We start from the raw sequence: 20,406 nt of genomic DNA, 5'->3' as shown, positions 1-20,406 counted from the left end.
TCCTGTGTTGCTGTGGCTGTGGCATAGGCCAGCAGCTATAGCTCTGATTCGACCCCTAGCCTGGGAACCTCCATATGCCGCAGGAGTGGACCTAAAAAAAGGCAAAAAGACAAAAAATAAATAAATAAGAAATAAAAATAAATTACACAGTTATAGTAATTACAGTTATAAATTGATTTTGCATACATTAACTTATTTTAATCTCGCACAAACCAAGCAAAGGAGACAAGACAGGTCTCATTACCCAGGTTTTACAGATGAGGAAACTAAGGCCTAAAGAAGTTAAGTGGCTTGCTTAAGGTCATGCAGCCTAGGATTTTAGGATTTATATCAAAATGGTTTTCTATGAAGTCCCTTGGGATCCTCTGGTCATGGTAAATAGTGTCTCCTAGAAATAACATAGCATAAGGGGGACCAAAAAAAAAGGCATATTTGCGGAGTCTTAGACCTTTCTAAAAAGCAGTCTGAATCCTTGGATCCTCAGCCTATCATGTTCAGACAGAGCTGGTCTATTCTCAGGAACATGATATGTTTAAATAATTACTGGTTTGCAGCATTTAGTAATGCTCTGACTCAAAGCTTTAGGTACAGATTCTGCTCTCATTCCAACCCCATCATTTCATCTTTCTCCCCAAACTTCTTTTCCTCGAGAGTACCACCATCCACACTGTTGCTCTAGCCACAAAATTGTGGGTCTTACATATGGTCACCAAGGCCATCCTTTTCCTCTTAACATCCCCAGAATAGTTTTATTTATTCTCTACTTCACCTGTACCATTATAATTGGCTTTAGGGCCTTCTGCTCCATCTCCCTTCGGTCAATCTTATACAGCAGTTTTGGAGTTATTGTCCAAAATTCATTTATTATTATGTCATAAAATCACTTGCTTAAAATCTTTCAGTGGCTCTGGACTGTCTTCATTCTAAGCTTTTGATTTACCATAGCATGCAAAGGTTTTCATGTACCTGCCCAATGATCCTGGAGATGTACTCAGTCACTCTTCCATGTACTCAGTCACTCTTCCATCTCTGTTTATAGTCCAGCCAAACCAAACTGTGTGCTCATCTCAGAGCAGATTGTATTTTTTTTTTGCTATTCCAAGACCCTGTGTTTATAATTAGAATGCTACTTTCTTACCCTACTTGTTTGACTATCTCCAATTGTTCCCTGAAGCCTCACTTTATTTTGTGATCACCAAAGTTAAGGATGCTATAGTTTCCATAAATTGGGTGAAATAAATGGCTGAAAGGTTGTTGGGGAACACACTCCCAAAGTGTCACCCCCACTGATTAATTTCAAAGGAAAAAATATCTTTACAAACGAGAAACCTGGGAGATACCACCTAATCCAAGTGATTAAATTTAACATCATTAATATGCCATAAACTGCTATCATATGGCTCCTGATGTGATCCACCAAGAAGGCACAACATAACCTATGAGAATTTGCACCACAATGTTTAACCTAAATAGAATAAAGGCAGAACAACTGTGCAAGTTCAAATTTAGAGACTTTCTACCAAAAAATGGCTTCAATTCCTTAAAAAAAGTCTCTGTCAAAAAAATGGAGCATTATTTCAGATTATGTGGTTAAAGAGATATGAAAACTAAATGCAACAGTGAAATATCTGACAGGGTCCTGAATTTAAAAATAAAAAGCTACAAATATAATTGCAACAATTAGGGAAATTTTAAGATGCAGTATACTAGATAATGCTATTTTATCAAGGTTAAATTTACCAAGTGTGATAATTGTATTAGGTTTATGTAGAAGAATGCTCTTTTTCTTAGACAATATATGCTAAGGAGTGTAGAGCAAAGTGATTTGTTGACCACAACTTATTCTCAAATGGTTCAGAAAAAATATGCATGAATGCATGTATGTGTATATGGACGCTATGTGTGTATGGATCTATCTATCTCCAGAGAGGGGGAGAGAGGGAAAGCAAATGTAATAAACTGTTAGTAACAGGTGAATCTAGGAGCTCCTTAGCAGCCTAACGGGTTAAGGATCTGGCTTTGTCACTGCTGTGGCTTTGGTTTGGTCCCTGGCCAGGCAGCTTCTGCATGTCATGGATATCGCCAAAAAAATAGGTGAATCTAAGTGAAGTAGATATGAGAGTGCTCATTGTATTTACTATTTCATTTCATTTATGTATTTATTTTTGACAGCACCCATGACATGCAGGACTTCTTGGGCCAGGGATTTAACTCACACCACAGCAATGACAATGCCAGACCCTTAACCCACTAGCCTACCAGGGAACTCTTGTATTTACTATTTTAGAGTGAGTAAATCTAAACTTTAAAACCGTTAGAAGTTGGAGGGGGACAAAACCACTTAAATTCAGCCTCTGGAAAAGCTGTCACCGCCTACCTTCTTGGCTGTGTGAGGACCTCATCCTTCATACTCTTAGAGTCCTCTATGCATTTCTTTATCATATTATGTTGTCTCTTCTTGTTAGAGTATTTAATGTAAAATCCAATTCTTGAGTGTATCGTTTATTACTTGTGTGATCTCAGACAAATAAGTTTCTCTAAGAGTCAATTTTTTATTCCCTTCCCCTCAGCTTATGGATTTCCCCAGCCAAGGTCAGATCCAAGCTGCAGCTGTGACGCTGGATCCTTTAACCCACTGTGCCAGGCCAGGGATGGAACCTGTGTCCCAGTGCTCCAGAGACTCTTCCAACCCCATTGTACCACAGCGGGAACTCCTCTAAGTGTCAATTTTTATATTTGCAAAATAGAAATAAAAATAGTAGCCACCTATGGGGCTATTATGGGGATCAAAAGAGATAATGCATGTAACTCCTTTAGCACTGTGCTTGTCTTATATTAAGTCCTCAAAAAGGTAAGGTGGTATTATTTGCATCAGTATTACTATTAGGTCTTTAGTCTCTGTATTCTCATGCCACGATAATGCTTGGTTCATAACAGATGCTCAGTGTTTGTTGGATGAATGAACGAATGAATGAATGAAAAATATTAGTGTTTGCTCTCTACTAACATTTTGTTGCTGTTATTGGACATTCTGTAAAAGGAACTGGTATCTGGGGAAATGATAAAATGGTTAATGTGAAGGAGATTTATAGACTGAAAATTACAGACCAGTAGAACCTGGACTTCTTGGGGACAGGTAGAAATCTGATCTCAGATTCTGTGGATTTACTTAATGTACAGGTAGAGGTTGCTATTGTCCTTACTCTGCCTCGACCATTACTAGCCACCTCCCATCCTGGGAACATACCTGTGTTTAGGCTTCAGGCCAAACATTTCATGGTCGAACCTTTTATTCAGCTGTCTCTCCAAAGATATATTTGATATTGATTGACCACAGATATTCTTCATAAAATGATAAAATCGAGAAGAAAGCAACACATCAATAGGATATCCGTAATCTCCTACACGATTGAGGATCCAAGCCCCTCTTCTGGTGCTGAGGAAAACCTGGTGCATGGGAAAAAAATTGTTTTTGCCATTCTCTGATTCATAATCCTTAAACAGGACACCATTTTCTTCAAGATGCAGTTCAAACTCATTAGTTTGGCTTTTTAGTCTCTGCCAATCTTTTTTTTTTTTCCCTAATTCCCTGACATTTTCTTCTCAAACACTAAGCTTACAATGAAATTATTGTATTCGCAAGAATTTATCTTGCTTTTAGTCTCCACTGCATTTCTTTTGAATGCCATTATGCCTCCCTGAAAAGCCCCTATCCCCTTAATTCTCCAAAGTCCATTCATTTTTAAGATCCAGATCAAGTCTGCCTCCTCCATGAAGACACCACTGACCATTCTGGCTGATAATTCTCCATCATCTGAACTTCCATAGCACTTATCACCTGTCCAACCCACTGAAAAACATGGAACAGTAAAGCTGAAAGCAACTGGAGGTCAGTTAATTCAAAACGCTCAGGCTTTTTTTTTGCCTTTGACACTGTTTGCATTATTACAAAACCTCGTATGTATCTGGAGTTCCCGTTGTTGCTCAGCAGGTTAAGAACCTGACTAGTATGCATGACAATGCGGGTTCAATACCTGGCCTTGCTCTGTGGGTTAAAGGATCTGGCTTGCTACAATAAGCAGTGTAGGTCACTTGGATGTGGCTCGGATGGCATTGCTGTGGCTGTGGTATAGGCCAGAGGCTATGGCTCTGATTTGACCCCTAGCTTAGGAACCTTCATGTGCCATAGGTTTGGCCCTAAAAGACAAAAAACAAAAAATAACAAAAAAAAACCCCAAAGATATTTATCATTTCTATTGATATTTAACACTATGCATTCTTGTTTTTTGTCTTTCCAAATGTGTTTTCTCCAAGGTGGGAGGTACAGCATACTCAACTTTTAGTCTCCAACACATCATCATCATCATCATCACTTCTGTTATTGAGAATTTTCACCTTAAGTCACTGTACTAGTTCCTTTATCTATATTTTTACATAATCAATACAACTACCTCTTGAGGCAGGTATTTTTTTTTTTATAATTTTTTAAAATTTTCCCACTGTACAGCAAGGGGGTCAGGTTATCCTTACATGTATACACTACAATTACATTTTTCCCCCCCCACCCTTTCTTCTGTTGCAACATGAGTATCTAGACAAAGTTCTCAATGCTAATCAGCAGGATCTCCTTGTAAATCTATTCTAAGTTGTGTCTGATAAACCCAAGCTCCCGATCCCTCCCACTCCCTCCCCCTCCCATCAGGCAGCCACAAGTCTATTTTCCAAGTCCATGATTTTCTTTTCTGTGGAGATGTTCATTTGTGCTGGATATTAGATTCCAGTTATAAGTGATATCATATGGTATTTGTCTTTGTCTCTCTGGCTCATTTCACTCAGGATGAGATTCTCTAGTTCCATCCATGTTGCTGCAAATGGCATTATGTCATTCTTTTTTATGGCTGAGTAGTATTCCATTGTGTATATATACCACCTCTTCCGAGTCTAATCATCTGTCGATGGACATTTGGGTTGTTTCCATGTCCTGGCTATTGTGAATAGTGCTGCAATGAACATGCAGGTGCACGTGTCTCTTTTAAGTAGAGTTTTGTCCGGATAGATGCCCAAGAGTGGGATTGTGGGGTCATATGGAAGTTCTATGTATAGATTTCTAAGGTATCTCCACACTGTTCTCCATAGTGGCTGTACCAGTTTACATTCCCACCAACAGTGCAGGAGGGTTCCCTTTTCTCCACAGCCCCTCCAGCACTTGTTATTTGTGGATTTATTAATGATGGCCATTCTGACGGGTGTGAGGTGATATCTCATGGTAGTTTTGATTTGCATTTCTCTTATAATCAGGGATGTTGAGCATTTTTTCATGTGTTTGTTGGCCATCTGTATATCTTCTTTGGAGAAATGTCTATTCAGGTCTTTTGCCCATTTTTCCATTGATTGATTGGTTTTTTTGCTGTTGGGTTGTATAAGTTGTTTATATATTCTAGAGATTAAGCCCTTGTCAGTTGCATCATTTGAAACTGTTTTCTCCCATTCTGTAAGTTGTCTTTGTGGTTTCTTTTGGGTTTCCTTTGCTGTGCAAAAGCTTTTCAGTTTGATGAGGTCCCATGGGTTTATTTTTGCTCTAATTTCAATTGCTTTGGGAGACTGACCTGAGAAAATATTCATGATGTTGATGTCAGAGAGTGTTTTGCCTATGTTTTCTTCTAGGAGTTTGATGGTGTCCTGTCGTATATTTAAGTCTTTCAGCCATTTTGAGTTTATTTTTGTGCATGGTGTGAGGGTGTGTTCTAGTGTCATTGCTTTGCATGCAGCTGTCCAGGTTTCCCAGCAATGCTTGCTGAATAGACTTTCTTTTTCCCATTTTATGTTCTTGCCTCCCTTGTCAAAGATTAATTGACCATAGGTGTCAGGGTTTATTTCTGGGTTCTCTATTCTGTTCCATTGGTTTGTGTGTCTGTTTTGATACCAGTACCACACTGTTTTGATGACTGTGGCTTTGTAGTATTTCTTGAAGTCTGGGAGAGTTATGCCTCCTGCTTGGTTTTTGTTTCTCAGGATTGCTTTGGCAATTCTGGGTCTTTTGTGGTTCCATATAAATCTGTGGATTGTTTGTTCTAGTTCTGTGAAAAATGTCGTGGGTAATTTGATAGGGATTGCATTGAATCTGTAGATTGCTTTGGGTAATATGGCCATTTTTACAATATTGATTTTCCCAATCCAGGAACATGGAATATCTTTCCATTTCTTTACATCTTCTTTGATTTCTTTGATTAAAGTTTTATAGTTCTCGGCATATAGGTCCCTTACCTCCTTGGTCAGGTGTATTCCGAGGTATTTGATTTTGTGAGGTGCAATTTTAAAAGGTATCATATTTTTGTATTCCTTTTCTAATATTTCATTGCTGGTATACAGAAATGCAACTGACTTCTGAATGTTAATCTTATATCCTGCTACTTCGCTGAATTTGTTGATCAGTTCAAGCAGTTTTGGGGTTGAGTCCTTAGGGTTTTCTATGTATAGTATCATGTCATCTGCATACAGTGACAGTTTGATCTCTTCTCTTCCTATATGGATGCCTTTTATTTCTTTTGTTTGTCTAATTGCTGTGGCTAGGACTTCCAAAAATATGTTGAAGAGCAGTGGTGAGAGTGGGCATCCCTGTCTTGTTCCAGATTTGAGTGAGAAGGCTTTCAGTTTTCCCCCATTGAGTATTATATTTGCTGTGGGTTTCTCATAAATGGCTTTGATTATATTCAGGAATGTTCCCTCTATACCCAGTTTGGTGAGGGTCTTGATCATGAATGGATGTTGGACTTTGTCAAATGCTTTTTCTGCGTCTATTGAGATGCTCATATGATTTTTGACTTTTTTTTTGTTAATGTGGTGTATGATGCTGATTGATTTGCGTATGTTGAACCATCCTTGTGAACCTGGGATGAACCCCACCTGGTCATGGTGTATAATTTTTTTGGTATGTTGTTGGATTCGGTTGGCTAAGATTTTGTTGAGAATTTTTGCATCTATATGCATCAATGATATTGGGCGATAGTTTTCTTTTTTGGTGGTATCTCTGTCTGGTTTTGGAATGAGGGTGATGGTGGCATCATAGAATGTCTTTGGGAGTATTCCTTCTTCTTCAGCCTTTTGAAAGAGTTTAAGGAGGATGGGCACCAATTCCTCTTTATATGTTTGATAAAATTCACCTGTGAAGCCATCTGGTCCTGGACTTTTATTTGTAGGGAGTGATTTTATGACCTCTTCAATTTCATTTCTAGTGATCAGTCTGTTCAGTTGGTCTGTTTCTACTTGATTCAGTTTTGGCAGGCTGTAAGATTCTAGGAAATTGTCCATTTCTTCCAGATTGTCAAACTTGTTGCCGTATAGTTGTTCATAGTATTCTCTTATGGTTTTTTGTATTTCTGCTGTATCCGTTGTGATTTCTCCTTTTTCATTTATAATTTTTGTTATTTGGGTTCTTTCTCTCCTCTTTTTAGTGAGTCTGGCCAGGGGTTTGTCAATTTTGTTTACCTTTTCAAAGAACCAGCTCTTGGTTTTATTAATTTTCTCTATTGTTTTTTGAGTCTCTATTTTATTGATTTCTTCCTTGATCTTTATAATTTTCTTCCTTCTGCTGACTTTAGGACTTTTTTGTTCTTCTTTTTCTAATTCATTTAGGTGGAGGGTTAAGTTGTCAATTTGGGATCTTTCTTCTTTTTTGAGAAAGGCCTGTATTGCTATAAATTTCCCTCTGAGCCCTGCTTTCGCAGCACCCCATAGATTTTGAGAGGTTGTGTCTTCATTATCATTTGTTTCAAGGTAGTTTTTAATTTCCTTCTTGGTTTCCTCATTGACCCATTGGTTTTTTAGTAGCATGTTTTTCAGTCTCCATGTAGTAGGTTTTTCTTCTTTCCTTTTCCCATGGTTGGTTTCTAATTTCATGGCATTGTGGTCAGAGAAGATACTTGAGATAATTTCTGTGCTCCTAAATTTATTGAGATTAGCTTTGTGTCCCAATATATGGTCGATTCTTGAGAATGTTCCATGAGCATTTGAGAAGAATGTGTATTCTGCTTTTTTTGGATGTAGTGTCCTGAAGATATCAATTAAGTCTAACTTTTCTATTGTTTCCTTTAGGATCTCTGTTGCTTTATTGGTTTTCTGTCTAGAGGATCTATCCATTGATGTGAGGGGAGTATTAAGGTCTCCTACTATGATTGTATTCTCATCAATATCTCCCTTTATGTCTGTTAATATTTGTTGTATGTATCTGGGTGCTCCTGTATTTGGGGCATATATGTTGACGATAGTAACATCCTCTCCTTGGATGGATCCCTTAATCTTAAGTAGTGTCCTTCTTTGTCTTTCTTTATGTCTTTTGTTTTAAAGTCTATTTTGTCTGATATGAGCGTTGCGACTCCTGCTTTTCTGTCTTGTCTATTGGCGTGAAATATTTTTCCCCACCCTTTCACTTTCAATCTATATGTATCTTTTGTCCTAAGGTGAGTTTCTTGTAGGCAGCATATTGAAGGTTTTTACCTTTTTATCCACTCAGCCACTCTGTGTCTTTTGATTGGGGCATTCAGTCCATTGACATTTAAGGTGATAATTGATAGATGATTATTTATTGCCATTTGAACCTCGTGTTCCAGTTGATTCTATGGTTCTCCATTCTTCCTTTCTTTTTTTTTTTTTTTTTTTGGTTGGATGGTCTCCTGTTATTATCTGCTTGAGTGTATTTTTTTTTTCATTTTTTTGCAAATGCAATATTTGCTTTTGGCTTGTGGTTGCCCTGTTTTTTAAGTATGCTAACCCCTTCCCATAATTGTGTGTTTTAGCCTGATGGTCCTGTAAGTTCAAACACTTCATTACTATATTAAAATTAAGAAGAGAAACATACAAACAAACAAACAAAAAGGGTTATTTACTTCCTAACATCCCTTGCCCACATTTTATGGTTTTGATGACTCTTTTTTATTTTTTTCTTTTTAATTTTATTTTGTTTGAAGCATGTTCATGATTAAATCTGTATGCTGGCTTATTTGAGTGACTGCTCTCTGATTGTGGTTTCCTCAGTCCTAGTTCTTCCTCTTCTTCTTTTTTTTTTCTTTTCTTTTTTTCTTCCCTTTCCTTCCTTTCTTTTTGGTTTAGAGAAGCCCTTTCAATATTTCCTTTAACCTGGGTTTTGTGTTGCTGTATTCTTTAAGTTTTTGTTTGTTGGAAAAGATTTTTATTTCCCTTTCTATTTGAAATGATATTCTTGCTGGATAGAGTATTCTAGGTTGCATATTTTTTCCTTTTAGCACTTTAAATCTCTTGCCATTCCCTCCTGGCCTATAGTGTTTCTGTAGAGAAATCAGCTGATATTCTTATGGGAGTTCCCTTGTAGGTAACATTCTGTTTTTCTCTTGCTGCCTTTAGGATCCTCTCTTTATCACTAACTTTTGCCATTTTTATTATGATGTGTCTTGGTGTGGGTCTGTTTGGGTTCAGTTTGTTTGGGGCCCTCTGTGCTTCTTGTATCTTGAACCCAGTATCCTTTAGATTTGGGAAGTTTCCATTGATAATTTCTTCAAATATATTTTCCATCCCCTTATCTTCTTCTACTCCTTCTGGAATTCCTATTATGCGTAGATTGGCCTGCTTTATATTATCCCATAGGTCTCTTATATTGCTTTCCAGTTTTTTGATTCGGTTTTCTGTCTGTTGACCGGATTGAGTGATTTCCATTATTCTATCTTCCATATCACTGATTCGTTCTTCTGCATTATTCATTCTGGTTTTTACTGCCCTTGGTTCAGTTTGCATCTCTGCAAATGAATGTTCTAGTTTTTCTTGGCTCCTCCTTATATTTTCTAGTTCCTTTCTGAGGGTATCTGCATTACTGTTCATATCTTCTCTTAATTCCTTCAGTATTTTCACTATTTCTCTTTTGAACTCCAGGTCTGTCAGACTGCAGAGATCTGTTTCATTGTTGACTGTTTTAGGTGAGTTCTCCTGTTGGTTTGACTGGGGGTGGTTTCTCAGCTTCTTCATCTTGCTTGTTGTTTTCTTTCTCCTGAGGGAGTTGTACGCTCTGTGATCGGGCAGTGTTTACCTTGTCACTGCCATGGAATATTTCCTGAGGGCTGGCGTTGTTGGTCAATCTTTTTTGAGGCAGTGTGGCTTTTCTGGAGTGTTGATGGGGCTAACAGTGTTTCTTTGAAGCAAAGGAGGACTTCCTGAGGGCAGACAGGACTGGGAGGTCCACACCACGATGGTAGCAGATTTCACTTGGTCATGCAGAGCTTGCTCTGGTGTTTTTAGGCTGTGGGGTTCTTGCAGGGAGTTGGCGGTGTTGGGCAGCTGTTCCTCAGGAGTGCAGCACCCCCTGGGGGCTGGAGCAGCTATCTGGGTCTCTGAGAACTTAAGAGGCTCTTCACTAGGGTAGCCCAACTCAGAAGGACGGCCTGCGAATGTAGGCGGATCTTTTCACAGTCTGGCCAAGCTTGTTGCAGCTTTTCTGGGCTGCAGGGGTTCCTCCAGGGGGCTGGTGGTGCTGAGCAGCTATTCCATGGGAGTAGGGCACCCCCTGGGGGCTTGGGCGGGTAGCAGGGCCGCTGGAAACCCAAGAGTCTCCTCCCCAGGGCAGCCCAACTCAGAAAGACCGTCTGAGATCTTTTCCCGGCTCGGCCAAGCTTGTTGCAGCTTTTCTGGGCTGCAGGGAGTCCTGCCTGGAGCTGACAGTCTTATGCAGCTGATCCTCTAGAGCTTGGCACCCCCTGGGGGCTTGGGCGGGTAGCAGGGCCGCTGGAAATCCAAGAGGCTCCTCCCCGGGGCAGCCAGACTCAGAAAAACCGTCCGAGAATTAAGCAGATCTATTCACGGCCTGGCTAGGCTTGTTCTAGCTTTTCTGGGCTGCAGGCCTTTTCTCGGGAGCTGGTGGTGTTTGGTGCTGCTCTGCAGAAGTGTAGCCCCTCCAAAGGGCAAGCAGGAGGCAGGTATTTTTATGTCCATTTTATGCATTAGAGTCATGGAAAAGATGAATAACTTGCTTGAGGTTGAAATAGCAAAAATGACCTTGGGAACAAATGTTTTCGTGTGCAGTCTATATAAATTTTGTTACATAGGTATATGATTAATGTAAATGCTCAGAGACTCAATGAAAAACTTCTCTGTGAAGTGACATAGAGGATACGGATGAACCTATTTGCAGAACAGAAACAGACTCACAGACTTTAAAAACTTATGGTTATCATATGGAATGGGTGGTGGGGAGGGAGGGGTGGACTGAGTGTCTGGGATGGAAATGTCCTAAAATTGGATTGTGATGATGGTTGTACACATGTAAATAAAATAAAAATAAAATAAAATAAAATAAAATAGTGAGAATAATACATACATCACAAGGCTTTCTCAGACCCAGTCGCCTTATACCCACCCAGTCTCTCTGCTTTGTTCTTTGGGAATCCATGATTCTTCATTGCTTGTAAGGCCCAGCTCCTCTATAACTGCCATTTAACAAGCCAGTGATATTAAAGAAACCTCCTGCCTTGGGTCCCACCACATACCTTATTCATTCTTTTATCCTAACACCCACACACATTTTTACCCGTTCTTGTCTATACCTAGTTCCTAATAAATGCTTGTGGAATTAATTTGTGGGGTAACATATGAAATCAGTTTGGTGTTGACAGACGAGGATAGTACTGAGAAGTGTTACTGAATGGAGTTTCTGGGTAAAGGTCATTTAACAAATTTGCGGCATTAAACTTACATAAAGCAAAAGTGTGAAGAAGTACAGCTTCAAGTTACTGAAGCACAACCAGGCATTACCTGTTGTCAATAAAATTATGATTCAATAAAGACATGAATAACAAAACATATCAATGATATCTTTTTCTAGGAATTTGTAATGAAGACACTTTCTGCCCAGTTCAAAGTTTATGATACAGAACCCAAAACGACCCAAAAACCCTCAAGGTCATAGAAACTGCTTTTGAGCAAATGTCATTCTGTGTTACCTAACTGTATGCGAAGGATGGGGAGAGCAGCTCGCATGTGCTACAATGTGGATGCTTGTCATACTGATGTCCATGTTTCTTTGGAAGCATAAGACTCCTTCTTATTTCCATTTGGGGAGTAAAGCGGAAAATTCCCCCACCATCCTCTGAATGAAAAGCTTTCAATGACCCAGTATGCCTTCCTTCAGATAAGATCACAGTATTTCTACTGGGCAACAGATGACCTACACTCTGAAGGAGGCATTTTAACAAGCTCTCCTAGCAATCACTTGGTCTTCTGCAAAGCCAGAGTCACACTCTGGAGAGAGAGCTGAGTGAGATGATGAGTACTGTGTTCGTGACCGAATGCCTTAGTGTGAGGCCAAAAGAATGATGGGAATCCAACTTGTAACCTTGGCTCCATCCTATCATCTGTCATAATGCTACCACTGAGGCAATGAAACCAAGCCCTACATTGGCTGCCAGCACGGATGTGCTATGGGCAGGTATCTATACACTGCCTTGGGTCCACCCACAGCTTCCTTGGTGAAGCAAAGTAGATAATTTACTAATTCAAACCTGCTTGGCTGTGTGGCTAATTTCCACAGCCAGGTCTCCTCCAGAATTCCCAATGCCAATTATAATGACTCTCTTTCCAGTGAAACTCTCTGGAGTCTTATAGTCTCGACTATGGAAGTATTGTCCTTTGAACTTTTCAATTCCTGCAAGAGAAGAGAAAATAATGATAGGGGGATGGTTTACCTGTATCATTTGTTAAATCATTCTTTATTATTTTTGTTGGCAGTGGGTAGAGTTTATGTACATAGTCTCCATACATTCTCCCTTCACTCACTCAGGTGCATGCATGGCTTTCTGAATATTTTTGCCTGTTTCCTTTTCCACAGCCTCAGAGCAGAACCTTCTGATTTCCTTATCCTAAGTAGTCTGCTTAATTCAGGATCTGTTTGTAGTTTGGACTTGTGGACTCACAAATCCAAACTGCTTCAGGAAACCTCCATTCTCTTAGTCTTTTCATTCTCTTCATGTTTTTAATTGAAGTGTAGATGACTGATAGTATTATATCTGTTTCCGATGTACAACATAGTAATTTGATATTTTTATAGATTATGCAACACACAAAGTTGTTATATTTTGATTAGATTCCTTGTGCTGTACATTACCTCTCCCGTGACTTGTTTATTTATAACTGGTAGTTTGTATCTCTTACTTCCCTTCACCTGTTTTGCCTGTCCCCCACCCCCCCTTTCCCCCTTTTCATCTTCTATAAATACCTACTTCTATGTCAGTTGGAGAATATATGTTTTTATATACTCTAGAGTATGCATGGAGTGCTTTTTCTCCCCTCAAGGTGAAAATCCAAGCCAAAGATGGTAAACTCTTTCTTCAAGCTTTCTTTCTTTCTTCCTTCAAAACTCAATATTCCTGTTTGTTTCCTTGATTGCCAAAAAAAAGCCCTCATTCAACCTAAAGCGCATCCACATTCTTTCTTTTGATCCTTAAGAAAACTACAGTCATTGTGAGACTCACTACAGACCTTTCTCTTTTCCTCCAGTCTCCCAGATTCCCATTATCTCTATCTCCCAAATAGCAATAATACAAGTTACCCTAGCATCTTTCAGGGGAATGAGCAGAATTAGGATAAGCCTTATTTCATCCCAAGGTAGGAACCGTTCAGACCACAATCCCCCCCATTCCTTGGGATCAGGTCACAGGCAAGGCTCAAGGGTCTTCCTTCCTGATAGGCAACTTACCAGGGAAGCTTTCCAAGGGTAAGTGAGCATTGGTGTGATGGCCAGTGCAAACCATAACTCCATCAAAGATGTTCACCTCCTTTTCCCCTTCAGATTCCGTGACCACCTCCCACTGGCCTGAAGTGGAGAAATCAGGCTGCTTCTTCACACTGCACACAGTAGTCTAAAAAGAAAAGGGGTAGCCACAGGGGCCTATAACCACAGTCTATACAGTGGCCATCTTCCCTGACGTGACTCCTTGCAGAGGGTTCTGCAAAGGGCTGATGCCACATAATAGGGCTCATGCAGGGATACTTGATTTTCATACTCCACAAATAAGAACTTTTTTGTTTGGGTCTATGTTCAGAGGGAGAAAACATTCATAAGGCAAGCAAAATCAAACCGGGTGGGCAGGCTAATGTCGCACTGTCTTCTGCTTCTGGAAAGTGCCAGTTACTCCTTCTCTTGGATCATACTGTAAAGCAATATGATACTTGAATAAAGTCTGGGCTTCTCTTGTGTTTCTAAGACACTCCTTGTACCAAATGTCTAGTCCTCCCTACATCCCAGACATCCTGAGACCCTCTAATGTCTTCTTACCTCAAGTCCTGTTCTCACTGTTTAGCCTTAAACTTGTCATTGAGCTATAGGGCTCTCCTTCCTCATCAAATAGTAGAACATTTCAGTGGCTCATATTTTATGTAAATGAACTTCCCTTTGACTCCCGTAAGTGCCCCTTTTACAATTAACCATAAAGAAAGAAGGTGTGAGATGGAATAGTCAGTGGTATAATTTTTGTTTTAAAAATTAATAATAAATGTGTGTTACTCTTCCCAGCCTAAGGAGACATTAAGAATGTGTTCCTATGGGCTTCTAGGGTTTATGACCATGTCTTGGGGGACCAATACAGACACCTCTCTCGTATACCCGAGGCATCCTGTACCATTCAGAGTTCCTCTCTGTCATGTTCTTACCTTTACACAGGCTGGTGATTCTGCCTGAATCATCTTTATATTCTTTCTCTTCAAGATTTAGCTTGGTATTAACACTAAGGACACCTCCCTGGTGCCTGATGCCTCATGCCCTAATGGGTTAAGTATCCATCCTCTGAACTGCAGTGTGTAGTAGCTCTCAGTTATGCCCATGTAAGTCTTATTAATTATGTTTACAATGAAATTTGTCTTCATTTCCCCTTACCTAAACTCTGGAATCATGGATTTTTTTGGTGTGGATCTTTACTGCTCAGTATGATATCAAACTTGTTCAATAAGTGTTTTAACAAGTGAAAAAAAGCACTACTAGGTTGTAAGTAACTGTCTCTGGACTTTATCACTGAATATTGCCATTTTATTTTTGTTGTTAAACAGAAAAAGGCATGATTTAGTAGAATGATCAGAATATAGAAGATATGGTTTTACCTTTTGCCAGCTGTCAGAAATACCTTTTCTTTTATGGTCATGATTTTAAATGATAGAAATATCCTGGAAGACTTTACAGCAGGAAGGAACCTTTGAAGTGATTTAGTATAATCACTTTGTTTTACAAGCAGAAAATTATGACATCAAAGTTGATTAGTGGTCGAGCAAAGGCTAGAACTCAAGCATTTGTTCCCCAACTCAGTATTCTTCCTCCTCTACAACAGAGTTAACTTCTTTGCTTCCTCATAACTTTTCAATAACTACTTCACTGGGTTATTGTGATCACATTAAAAAAATGCATTGTAAATTTCTTCCAAAAGTATAAAAGGGCTAAGCAGTAGTAGACAAGTTGTGGAACCAGATGGTTTTAAAGTTCCCATACCCTCATTTGTTTTATTGCAAATAAATGATATAGAATGAAGGCAATGAAGTGAAGTTGGCTTCCTAGACTTGCAGTCAAAATATATAGAGGGACCTTTCCATGAATATTTTTCAAATGCAGAGAAGACAGAGTAGAGTCTGTCTGAGTAGGAGAGATTCATGAATATATTAAACCACTTTACATATGAGCACTGGTAAGTGAAGCCACCAGTTTCTATTTACAGGGTAAACAACTTCAAATGCAGAGACACCCACAAGATTCCCTACCTTAAATCGAATATACTTTAGAAGGTCAAATTCTTTGGCGTACATCTTGAAATACTCCAAGACCTTGGAGTTGTGCATGAAGTTGGGATAATGATCTGGGATGGGATAGTCACTGAAGCACATCATCTCCTTGGAAGTGTTGATGATCACTGATTTGTAAATACTGGCCCTTCCTTCTTCAGGTTCTACCTGCAATAAATAAAAAGCGTTCATAGCCACTTGAGCATTAAGGCCCTGGTATATAAACAGCTCATAAACATGAGGAAGAGTTTTCTGAAAGAAATGCCAATTTTAAAAAAGTTGTGCAGACTCACAGACTGACATACACACACACCCCTTCACAAATCCCAGTATTTGTGCCCTTGTATGGTCGCTTCCCCATGAATCTGAGTTGTCTTTTTTACTTGCTTTGACCAATCACATGCAGTTGGGTTGATACTGCATGGCTTCTACAACTAAGTCAGTCATAAGTGGTCTCGCAGCTTCTGCCTGGGTGTCTTAGAAAGCTTGTTCTGGTGGAAGTGAGCAGCCATGTAAGAAGTCCAGCTACCCTGCAACCACCATTCTGTGAGGAAGCCACACGAAGAGAATGTTTGGGATAGAGAGATGTGCAACCAGCCCCAGAAGTGCTGGTTATCCCTGCTGACATTGTGAACATGTGAGCACAGAGGTCACAGCACGAGTTTCAGCTGTCACCTGACTGCGGTGACATAAGACTTCAAGAGAGAACTACCCATCTGAGGAGTAGTCTTTTAAGTAGTGTATATATTTCAAAGCCTAGAGAAGTTTCAAGGGTTTTCATATACTTGTCTCATTGTTCTGCAGGAAATACTGTGTTACCTTATATTTTGTTCACAATGTGTTCCCATTTTATTCTTTCTTTTTCTTTTGCTTTTTACGGGTATACCTGTAGCATATGGAAGTTCACAGGCTAGGGTTCAAATCAGAGCTGCAGCTGCCCCAGCCAGAGCAATGCCAGATTTGAGTCGAGTCTGTGACCTACAACATAACTCATGGTAAAGCCAGGTCCTTAACCCACAGAGTGAGGCCAGGGATTGAACCTACATCCTCATGGATACTAGTCTGGTTTGTTACTGCTGAGCCACAACAGGAACCCCCCCAATTTTTTTTTAAATAATAAAAGACAGTTACTCAGTATTAACAAAAATGAGGTGAAATGAGATTTTATGCTGGAGAAAGTGTAAGTTAGTATAGTGATTTTTGGAGAGCAGTATGGCAAGTATATGAGAACCCTTGAAACAGCCCTTTACAGAAAGATTCAGCATTATAGACAAAGATTTATGTTACAGGATGTTAAGGATAACTTTATTTATAATATAAAAAATGAAATAAGCTAAATGCCTGGGATATTGTGATTTGTAAGAAATATATATTGGTCATTCAGTTGAATATATTTCTCATATATATTTGGTCTTCCTCCACAGTTCCTGGCTCAGAGGTTCCCAAACTCTTGTACTTTCCTCTGTGTTAAACATGTCTTTTGTTATGTAAAGGTGACTTTCGGAAAGCAGCTAAGGATGAGGAGTGTTTGCCAATGGAGCAAATCATTAGCCTGTTTAGAGGGTTGGAACTTTCAGTTGCCCACCCCCTGATGTCTGGGGAGGAGAGAGGGGCTGGAGGTTGAATCAGTAGCCAATGCCCAGTGATTTACTCTGTCATGCCTATGTAATGAAGCCTCCATAAAACCCAAAGGAATGGGGTTCAGGGAGTTTCCAGGTTAGTGAACCCAAGATATTAGAAGAGTGTGGTGTGCTGTAGAGGGCATGGAAGCTTCGTGCCCTTTTCCCTGTGCATCTCTTCCTTCTGGCTATTCCTGAGTTATATCCGTTTATAACAAACCAGTAATCTAGTGGGTAAATGGGTTTCCTGAGTTTTGTGAGCTGCGCTAGCAAATTAATGGAAGCTAACAAGGGGGTCATAGGAACTTCTGATTTGTAGCCAGTTGGTCACAGTATAGGTAACAACACGGACTTGAGACTGACATTTGAAGTCCGAGGTCCAAGGAGGGGGTTACTGGAACCTCCAGTTTTTAGCTAGTCAGTAAGAATAACAAGTAATAACCTGGGCTTGTGACTGGTGTCTGAAGTGGCCCCCAGGGGGCAGTCATGTAGAACTGAGCCCTCAATTTGTGGAATCTAATACTGTCTCTGGAAGAATAAGCATCAGAAAAAAGAATGAGTTGAATTCATGGACACCCTCCTGGTGTCTGAGAACGGTTTGTTGGTATCAGCGGACCCCCTCTCTCGCCTACCTCCCTCATATTGGAACTAGTCTCAGAACCATTTAATGCCCAACAAAATACACTGTAATTTGAGAACCACTGCTCTAGATCCTTGCTACCTAAAGTAAGATCTGTAAACAGGCAGCAGGGGCATCACTTAGGAGATTGTTTAAAATGCAGAATCTCAGGCCCTACCCCAGACCTACTGAATCTGAACCTGCCTTTTGGCAAAATCCTCAGGTGATCCAGATGCACCTGAAAGCTGAGAAGCATTGTTCTAGCTGACATTAAACTGTAGTTCACTGTTCTTCCCCCATCCAGGTTAACTTATCTGCTTCCTCAAAAACTTTCTAATAACTACCTCATGGAGTTATCATAGTGATCACATAAAATAGTGTAAAATCTACCCAGACCATTATATTAGTCACCAATGATGACTTTTCAAACCTGTTAGATTTTTTACAACTTGTTTGATTATTGAAAATCACTTTAACCAATTTGGATTCCCCTCTTTCCTGTTTATTCCAGAAACAGAAACTTGGATGCTGAGTATTACTGAACATTAAATGACCACAGTGGAGGGCATTCATTGGCTTTGCCCAGTAATATTAGAGGTGATTTTCATCCCATTTTTATAGAAGAATTTTTCAGTCTCTGAATCCTGAATTGATCATTCCCATTTCTCTGCTCTATACTTCAAGATATTGTTCCCTTTGGGGGCTAATACTGTTTTCACAATCTCTTCATTGGTCTCCTTCTAACATATCCTACCTATTTCAACCAAAGTGTTCTTTTTAGGGTATGGTTTTCTCTGCCCTATATGAAGTTTTGGATGCTGTCCCATTTTCTATAGTTTATATTTGAGCTTAGGATTCAAAGGCATCCATAATGTCTTATAATATATCCTTGATCTCACCAACTAGATTAAGCCCCTTGGCTTGTATTCATGATCTTTTCCATACCATATAAAATTACAAATAGCACTTAAAAGACATTTAATAGATATGTGTTGAATTGTATTGAGAAAGGCACATATAGAAAAAGGAAGTAAAGTTCATATAATGTGTAACAACTAATGAAATACATCAAGATTTACTTCAAAAAGAGTTGAGCATGATTTTTTCTCTTATTCACAAAAACTTGTTAAAAGGAAAATTGCAAAATAATATAAAATCGCATGCACAGATATATCCATTTTGTATTATTTGAAATAGCAATTAAATAGAAACCACTTAAAATGCCCTTCAAATAAGCAAATGGTTTAGTAAGTTATGGTGTCTCAATATGATGCAGAATTTGTCTTCTACATCACTCCTGAGGTATCTTGCTAAATTCCGAGATCCTGTCACCCTGCTGCTTAATGGCTTCTACCAATCCATTTGGAAAACCAAATTTCTTATTTTGAAACTCAGCATATTTCACAATCTATCCCAGTCTATCTTTTTAATGTTCATTTCATGCTCTCAACAATTAATCTCAAGCTCTGAGTCATTAAATCGTTCTTGAAACATTCTAGTTTCTTTACAATTTTTAGGGTTTTTTTGTTCGTTTGTTTGTTTTAGGGCCCCACCTACAGCATATGGAAGTTCCCAGGCTAGGGGTCAAATCAGAGCTATACTGTACCACAGCCACAGAAATGCCACATCGGAGCGGCATCTCCCACCTACACCACAGCTTATGGCAATGCCAGATCCTTAACCTACTGAGCAGGACAAGGGACCAAACCAGCCTCCCTGTGGATACTAGTTGGATTCATTAACCGCTGAGCCACAACGGGAATGCCTAAACTGTTTTTAATTCAACTGCTTCTTCATTTGGAGAATTCCTATCTGTCATTCAAGGTCACATCAAATGTCACTTCTTCAGAGAAGATTTTCTTGTTCTCCCAGAGTAAGATGCACCATTCAACCTCCAAGCTGACAGAACTCTCTGCTAATGTTGCCATCAAGGCAACTTAAACACTTGATATTCTGCATTTCTTATTATGACTGTGAGGTATCCGAAAGTAGGATTTATGTCTTATTTTTTGTATCTCGATTATCAACACAGTATATGATATATGGTAGATGCCTAATAAATGCTTTGAAATGAAATAAGGACTGAATTTAGAGACCCTTAAAACTATGATTTTAAAATCTGTGTAGTAACATTGAAAATGGCCTACGATATAACCTTAAGTAGAAAAAGTAGTATTGCAAAATTAAATACACATTCTAATCACCAAATATACATTATGTATGCCTGAGGCAACTGTATACCGGTCTCCCTGTGTTAATATAATTCACATTGTATAATTTCTCCCCTGTTATGTGAGTATATTTTATTTTAAATTGGTAAACTTGATAGTAAGGGAATTTCCGTCATGGCTCAGTGGTTAACGAATCCGACCAGGAACCATGAGATTGCGGGTT

At 39.3% G+C, this 20,406-nt stretch overlaps 1 protein-coding gene across 2 annotated transcripts in view; it reads right to left on the bottom strand.

Annotated features, from left to right (window-relative positions):
- Nucleotides 1-20,406, bottom strand: part of FMO5 (flavin containing dimethylaniline monoxygenase 5) — a 43,543-nt gene that overhangs the window by 16,424 nt on the left and 6,713 nt on the right. For both annotated transcript variants that reach the window (XM_047784854.1, XM_047784853.1), the window contains exons 3-6: nucleotides 15,754-15,942; nucleotides 13,709-13,871; nucleotides 12,516-12,658; nucleotides 3,248-3,447 (exon numbers count right to left, since the gene is read on the bottom strand). In XM_047784854.1, the coding sequence (XP_047640810.1) occupies nucleotides 3,248-3,447; nucleotides 12,516-12,658; nucleotides 13,709-13,871; nucleotides 15,754-15,942 (695 nt within the window). The remainder of the gene's footprint in view (nucleotides 1-3,247; nucleotides 3,448-12,515; nucleotides 12,659-13,708; nucleotides 13,872-15,753; nucleotides 15,943-20,406) is intronic.

The sequence above is a fragment of the Phacochoerus africanus genome, chromosome 6 (assembly GCF_016906955.1).
Source record: "Phacochoerus africanus isolate WHEZ1 chromosome 6, ROS_Pafr_v1, whole genome shotgun sequence".
Taxonomy (NCBI): Eukaryota; Metazoa; Chordata; class Mammalia; order Artiodactyla; family Suidae; genus Phacochoerus; species Phacochoerus africanus.
This window is presented reverse-complemented; position numbering and strand designations above follow the sequence as displayed.